This window comes from Gavialis gangeticus, unplaced genomic scaffold, assembly GCF_001723915.1.
Source record: "Gavialis gangeticus isolate Ggan-Ray unplaced genomic scaffold, GavGan_comp1, whole genome shotgun sequence".
Taxonomy (NCBI): domain Eukaryota; kingdom Metazoa; phylum Chordata; order Crocodylia; family Gavialidae; genus Gavialis; species Gavialis gangeticus.
In genome coordinates this window covers 15,939,655-15,947,351 of record NW_017729015.1, presented here as the reverse complement: position 1 = coordinate 15,947,351, position 7,697 = coordinate 15,939,655, and the positions used below count along the sequence as shown (strand labels likewise).

The following is a 7,697-nucleotide window of genomic DNA, read 5'->3' as shown; positions in this document are numbered from 1 at the left end:
GAGCCTGTCCTGGTGCTTTTTTTTTTTCAAAGGCTGCAATCCCAGGATACTGAACTGCCCCATGAGAGCAAGATCCTGCGGGCCCAGCTGCCCCCTGGGCCCCCAGCCTGTATCAGCAGAGGCTGGTGTCCCTTGGTTTTGCACTGATGGAAATCAGCCATTTTTAGCATTTCGGATGAGTTTCAAATCTAGATGAGCTTCTTACTGTGTTGGGACAGCTGACAAAAGCCTCCAAGCACTCGGTTCTGTCAGCCCTGCTCAGGCGTCTACCTAAAATCCACCGGGTCCAAAACAATCCCACGCTGCGTGAAAAAGCACTTCCTTTCGGACTGAAAGTGCAGCTCTCCATGGCCACAAGATGTGGTGGATGCTGACGGCTTAGCCACATTCACAGAGGGGCTGGACACACTCCTGGAGGAAAGGGCCAGCAGTAGCTATAGAGCAGGGGCGGGGGGGCAGCCTCTGAATTACAACTTGCTGGAGGCTGCGATTGAGAGGAGCAGTGGGGGGGAAACCCTGGTCAGACCTGGTTCACGCTCCCTTTCACCATCCAGTCTCTGCCACGGTGTGACACGGGAGACTGGGCAAGATGGACCTATGGTCTGACCCAGTCGATAGTAATTCTTATGAACTTCTGTCAGTGCAAATATTGCTCCTTTCTTTTTCCTTTCTTTTTTTTTCTTCCCCTCCTATTGGCTTGCTATTGGGAGAGAATAGCTCTGCATCCTTGCACGTGTAGTTAACGTTCACCCTCTGCCCTTGCAGTATCTGCCTTGCTTCTAGTCCTCTTCTTTCCCCGTAGTTTTTCCCTTACGGAGATGCCTCCAAGTTTGCCCAGCATGCCTTCCGCACTTTTGACAAGAATGGCGACGGGACGATTGATTTCCGGGAGTTCATCTGTGCCCTGTCTGTCACCTCCCGGGGAAGCTTTGAGCAGAAACTCAACTGGGCCTTCGAGATGTACGACCTTGACGGAGACGGGAAGATAACCCGCCTGGAGATGCTGGAGATCATTGAGGTACACTAAACCATCCTGCTGGCTCTGTACGCGGAGGGTGGGAGGGACTCGGGTCTCGCAACCGGTCCATCACAGTGGCAGGACGGTGGGGTGAAGCTGATCAATGAAATGCAAACTCCTCTCTGTGTTGGCAGCTCGCAGCTGCTGAAATGCCACGTCCCCTCGGGGCTCAGCCACCCTCTTCCAAACTGGCCTGACTTTCCTCCACCCCCCATGAGAACAAAGCCCCCGTTCTCAAGCCCAAAGTCAGCTCTGGGGACAACGGTCCTGTGCTTGGGTCATAAACCTGGTCCCTGAAGGGCCAAGCTCTCTGTGGGTGCAAGTTAGCGCTGCTCTTTAGATGACATGTTGCAGCTGCAGAGCTGCTAAGCTCTGACTTCAACCCAGGCTTGTGCCTCTGTGTCTGAAGGCAGTTCCCAGACAACCCCGCTGCAAACGGACCTTCAGGCTGAATTGCTGAAGGCAGCCAGTGCAGATCCCAGACGCGTCCCTCCCTGGTCGTCTCTTGGCCATACAAGCTGCTGCACTCTGCCAACTCAGTGGGTCTTTGCGCCAGAGCAGATCTCTGGCTTAGCAGAGCAATACTTTCTGCTCCCATGTACATAACGGTCTCTCCCAAAGGTGTTGGGGAAGAGATGGTGAAACGCGGAGGAATCCTGTCCCCAAGGGCAGGTCCCTCCTGGGTGTGGAGGGGGCTGGGACTGGCACATCACTCCCTTTCTCTCTGTCCTCCCTGCCTCAGGCCATTTACAAGATGGTGGGAACCGTCATCATGATGCGGATGAACCAAGACGGGCTGACACCCCAGCAGCGCGTCGACAAGATCTTCAAGAAGATGGACAAGGACAAGGATGACCAGATCACCTTGGAGGAGTTCAAGGAGGCGGCCAAGAGCGACCCCTCCATCGTCCTCCTCCTGCAGTGCGACGTGCAGAAGTAGAGCCCCTCGGGGCCTACCTGGACTGCCCACGGCATCCCCATCGCCACCCCCCCACAGCCATGTCTCTCCCGCCTGCGTCCCAGAGCCGCGCGCTCGCCTCCCCGAGGCACAGGTCTTCCTACCTGCAGCCTTCTGCGCTCCACGCCCCTTGCAGACCACCCGCGACACATGCCAAGTCACAGCCCTTCGAACGCCTCCTCCCTCGGAAACTCCCCACCGCCGATCTCCTGTCCCTCGACCCTGCTGGCTCATCCTGCAGCCCAGCTGCTCTCTCGCCCCTCGGGTTCCCCCATACCAGCTTGGGTCTCCTCCAGACACAAACCCTCCCACCTCAGCGCCTGAAACTGGACTGTCCGAGGCAGTGTTGACCCTGAATGGACAACCTCGGGCTTTCCAGCTCCCTGCGACTGAAGGCAAAGACCCCCCCACTTCCCTCTCTCCCCACCTGTTGTCTTGTTCCATGCGTTTTCAGCCCCAGTTGGCTGCTAAGTTTTTATAAAACAGCAAATTGCCCCTTCCTTAATGCTGACTATTTGCGATGCCCCAAAAGAGTCTGGAGCTCCCCTTAATGCAAGTCCCAGCCTTTTCCCTGCCTCTTCCCACCCAGTATTCAGCCCTTTCCTGGGACCCAAACTGACTTAGCAGCTGTTCTGCTGGGGCTTGGCCTGGCTGAGCCCAGCCACAGCTTACACTGATAAGAAGGCTGCTGTTTTAGTGTCCCCTCCTCCATTTTTTTTTTTAGCTTTTCAGCCTCTCCTTTCCCTTCCACAAGCAGCCGGGGTGGGTCGTCAGGCTCCCAGAGATGAGGGAGCTCGAGGTCTGTGTGGAGCGGTTAGGAAACGGCTGGGTTGAGCCGCCTTGTCCGTGAGATCCAGCGTGGCGGGGCAGGAACCCCCCCACCCCTGCAAGCCGGCAGCTCGGGGCTTCGCCCTACACCAGAAATGCTGCTTTTCTTTCTAAACTTGTCTGTGTTTCAAGACCAGGAAGAAGCCAAGCTCGCACCCCGGCCCTCCACTCCCAGGCTGGCCAGAAGTCCAAGCCACCAGCAGTCATCCACGGGCTGAGGGAGGGGCTGTGGATGCCAACTGTGCCAGCCTGAGGCACCCCAGGTAAAGTCCGTGGTTCACCTGGTCTCCACCGCACCTTACTAGGGGCGCTGGCACATTAGGGCAACTCTTATGTCCAAACAGTACCTTCTCCCTTGGGTGATGGAGGGCAAGTGTGTTGAGACCGACACGCAACGGGAACATCTGGACAGGTTGGCACGAGGGTGGGAAGGCTGTAGGCCCCTGCTAGGGGAAGGCATCCTCTCCAGACACGGCGTGGTTTCTGGGGCAGCCTCATTGAAAGGGTCTGTCGCTCCAAGGAGGGCTGGAAGGGGGCGTAGGGGATGTCAAAGGCTGGCGCGAGGCATCGTGGAAGGAAGGTTTTGGTGGGTAGGTGGTGGCTGAGAGCTGGGATGCTCGGAGGGTAGAGAAGAGAATGGGACAGGGGCCTGGACAGGATGGTGCAGTGGTAGAGACCGCCCAGCCCAGCCTCTGCCGGCTCCGCCTGCGCCGCCTTTTTCCCAGAGAAGGTCTGTGGACACAGGACTGACCTTTCACAGGAGAAACTTCACTGCCCCTCCCCTCCCCAGCCTGCTGCCTCTGCCCCTCCTGCCCCTGGACAGACATTTCTTCACAGGTGTTACCTAGTCTGCTTGTTGTGGTTTGATTATTGTAATAACTGTTAGAAACCCGTGGAGTTGTTCTATTTTTTTAAATGAAAAATAAAGGTGTCCCATACAAGGATTTCCCTTGAGCTGTGATTTAATTTGGGGGCATGCCTCTCTGCCCTGTTGGCTCCCTGGGGGTTGTGATGAGGCAGGTGCCTCCTAGGCTGAACGCTGCTGTGGGCTGGCTTGGAAGCCCACGTCCCAGCCCCCAGATGGAAGTGGAGGGTAGTGGGTTGAGTGTAAAGGGCCCGTGATCCACCGTGGAGCACCCCAAGCAGTGGAAGAAGCATGTGGCCCTGTATGCCACCCATCTGAATGGCCCTCTCTGCTGGGCACCTTGCCTCGGCACTGTGCAGGGCTCTGGATGTCCTGGTTCCTGCCAGCCTCCACTTCCAGTCAGCTTTTTTATTATCCCCATTCATCTACAAAATCCTGATTAAATGATTCCAGTTCCTGCCTGTCACCCCTTGTTTCCCTAACCATCCATCACAGAAAGGTGCTCCTGGGGAAGAGGCTGCTGACGGAGTGGTACAAAGCACAGCAGCAGCTGGCTGGACGCCTTGGGATGGGCCTGTCCTGCTTGGAGCACCCCAGCCAGCTCCCTGCAGGCGGAGGTAGGATGCTAACAGCGTCCAAGGAAGGACGACGCTCCGAGCCAGCTGGCCCGGCGGGTCCGGAGAGACGTTGCTCTGGATGCGCGCTGCCGAACTGCTTGGATCTTGTGTGTGGGGAGACTCTGCAGCGAGTGAACCCATGCGGTCCTGCTCCACTGCTGGTGACCCTCGAGTGCCAGAGGGGATCTTCAGGTAAGATGAGTCAAATGGCCCGTGGGGCTGGTGCGGTCTCTGTAGCCAGAGGCACACAAGGGAGTGACCAGCCGGAGCAACCGGGGCCCAGCTGGAGTCAACCTCGAGCATCTGTCTGAGATGGGTACCAAACCTCGAATCTTTGCAGTCGAGGCGAGACGTTCCAGCTGCTCCACCGCTGTTTCCGGCTCCAGGGAACTCGGGGACCAGCATATTCCAGCGTGAGGAAACATTGTCCTTGGCTGTAAAGCACACGCTCGTGGTCCAGCCCCTGCCTGCCGTGTGGAGGGTGCGTGGCCGATGAGTGAGACGTGCCAGGGCCGTTGCTCCTGGTGTCTCCTCCCGTGCATCTATTTGGGCTCCTGACCTCTAGTTTGGGTGAAGCAAACATTCAGCTCGTGCTCTTAACTCAAAGCTACATCATGGCCTAGCCTGGGTCAAGCCTCTGGAGACATGAGCTGCACCTTTATTTTGCTCCTGGGGTTTGACTGGGCTGCAGCCCAGCAGGACGAAGTGGGCTGTGGGCTCTCTGATAGCCATGAGGTGCTGCAGAGATGCTTTTGGAGTGGGGCAGGCCCAGAAGGCAGTTCCTCAGCCTGCTTTCACACCCGTGCGACCCAGGGTGGGGACATGGCACCTCCCAAGGCACTGGAGCTGAGCTGCAGGAGGGAGCGGTGCTTTCCCAGAGCTGGTTTAGGGGCAGGTTGCATAGCTGGAGAGGAGTTAATTGCACGTGAAGCAGGGCTTGCTTGGTTCCCAAGAGCCGGGCTTGGGCTGCAGACATGGTGATTACCCTGTTTCTGCTCCAGTGAGCGCTCTACTATAGCTTCACGGAGGGATGGCAGCAGCCAGACATCACCTCCTTGACGGAGCTGTGGGGCAGCGGCAGAGGATGTTGGCTCCACAGCAAGGTCTCCACAGTCAGCTGTCCCCCCACTCCTCCTGTACCACCACCACCACCACCTTCTGGTGTAGCCTTCCCATAGCCCCCGCACGGGGGTCCTTCCCTTTGCATAGTTCAGCCCGAAACCTGAGCATAAATTGGTAGGAGAGGTTGGAAGAGAACCCAGGTGTCCTACACCCCAGCAGCAGGCGGCAGCCAAGCCAGCTGATGTTTTTTGTCTTTATTTTTCACACAGTTTTCCTTGGAAAAATGCAGTGACTTTGAGATGAAAGCACGGTGGTGGGAGTCTGCCTGCTTCAGCTGTTAGTGATGGGTGAAAGGCCAAACAACTCGTGTCCCCGCTGTCATTCTGGCCAGCTAGGGCTGGAACGTCTCGGGGGTTTGACCTTTCTAAGACGATATGAAATGGCAGCTTGCCGGTTCAGTAGTTTCAAACCAAACTGGTCGGGACTCTCAGTTTCATGGAAAACTGAAAAACATGGCTTTTCTCCACCTATCTGGAGTGAGAATAAACTTTGAAAGCCCTGGAGTTCCCAAATCCCCACCTCCAACTGGTTGCAGCCAGTAGACGCTTCTTCTCCAGCTACCCCTCCTTCCACCCCTCTGCCAGGGTGCCCACACCACCGCTGGCGTCTCTGGCTTTCTACCCCTCCTGCCTGGCCTGGGCACCCAACTCTTGGCACACCCTGCGCTGTACGGAGCTTGCTACCACCCACGTCTCCGACGTGCTTTGCATTGGGTGCAGCTTGGAGCTTATTGCAAACCCAGTTTGACAGCTCCTGGAGCAGCCACGTGCCTGGGAAGGAAGCTGTTTGGGTCTGGATGATGTCCTTGATGCTAATCGCAGCAAGGGAGCAAAGCCAAGGCAGCTCTTTTGCGTGGCAGCTTCCCTTGGCTTCTGCCTGTGTAGTCATCAACACCGGTTTCTCTGAGGTCTTTGGAGCCAGGCAGGATTTGTGCGGCTTGTACTGCTTTGTTCACACCTACAGGGCAGTGCTCCCGTGAGGCTAGACTTGGTGTCCTCAGGCCCCTGGGTCTGGGGAGTGCCTGCTGCTGGCTGTTTGGGTAACTTGTTATACATCCTCGGTGATGCCAGGTAGCCCCTGTACTGCTTCAAGAGCCAGAGCATCCCTGAGGATGTGTGGGGGTGACACTCCCTTGGCCTCCTCAGCAGCGGGAGAGTCGGAGGCTGAGATCAGCCACAGGCTTGGCCCCCTGATGCTGCAACTGTGAGGTCCCCAAGGGACCAAACAAGAATGCAGCCCTATGGTGTGAGGCTGCTGGGAGGGGTAGGGCCAGGGCTGTACCTAATGCCCCCTCCTCTCTGCAGGCTGTTACCATGAGCAGTGGGTTGAATTCATCCCACCTTGCAGGCTGCTGTCATGACACCCCCTTCCAGCTGCAATCAGGTGCTCTGAAGTGGCCCTGGGACCCCGGGAGGACCTCCCAAAAGGGGCAGATGTAGACTGGCCAACATGGCAATGCTTGAACCACCTGTGCACACAGCCTGGCAGTTCAAAAACACACACAATCAAATGGGGCACTTGAATGACATGAATGCATGTGAGTGCAGACTACGGAGCACCTGCTTGCTTGCCAGCTCCCTGGTGAGACCTGGATGAAGTAGGAGCTCCCCGTGGCAATGGCAAGAGCTGTCATTTGTGCACGACTCTGGATAAGCATCTTGTTTATGACAAGGACACAAGAAGAAGATGATCCAGGGCGTTAGGGGGCCCAGCAATGATGGGTACCACCACAATGGTCTAATATGATGGTTACCAACCTGTGGTCCAAGCTGTCACGGTAAAAGAACCTGATAAGGGCACATCATCCCCATGGCTCATGCATGAGGGGGTTTTTGAGGCTTGCAGTAGCCAGTTGGTCTCACACACTCCAGGTACCACTAACCTGATGTGTCCCTCCACCCCAAAAAGCCAGCAGGAGCTATTCTAAAAGCTCTAGGGCATGTAGTTAATGGGAGGCTGCATCTATGGGACCCTTCAGTCTGAGAGCATTTTTTTTTTTTGTAACATTTTATTAGAAAACAGGCAATATCAAACAGATTTAAAAAGGACCCCAGCTGAGGCCTCACAAAGGAAATACAAATACAATTTCAAGAAATTGCATAATACTCACATGGTAAACAACGTCTCATTCACTTTGCTTAAAACTCCAGTGTTAGAGCAGGTGGAGGGAAGGGCAAACTGGCATGCAGGTCTGGGCTTCTGGTTTGCAAGGGATGGATGGATGCCAGCTAGAGGTGATGCTAGACAGAGGTAGGGTGAGTCCAGGAGCCGTCTTCTGGGAAGGGACTG

At 56.2% G+C, this 7,697-nt stretch overlaps 1 protein-coding gene and 1 long non-coding RNA gene across 3 annotated transcripts in view; both read left to right on the top strand.

Moving 5' to 3' along the window:
• HPCAL4 (hippocalcin like 4) overlaps positions 1-2,447 on the top strand; it is a 16,364-nt gene extending 13,917 nt beyond the window's left edge. For both annotated transcript variants that reach the window (XM_019512366.1, XM_019512365.1), the window contains exons 3-4: positions 803-1,018; positions 1,761-2,447. In XM_019512366.1, the coding sequence (XP_019367911.1) occupies positions 803-1,018; positions 1,761-1,958 (414 nt within the window). In that variant the 3' untranslated portion in view covers positions 1,959-2,447. The remainder of the gene's footprint in view (positions 1-802; positions 1,019-1,760) is intronic.
• The window catches only part of LOC109294110, an 11,129-nt gene extending 7,381 nt beyond the window's left edge, over positions 1-3,748 (top strand). The window contains exon 3 of the long non-coding RNA XR_002096467.1: positions 2,437-3,748. This is a non-coding gene — a long non-coding RNA (uncharacterized LOC109294110). The remainder of the gene's footprint in view (positions 1-2,436) is intronic.
• Positions 3,749-7,697: the final 3,949 nt, after the last annotated feature.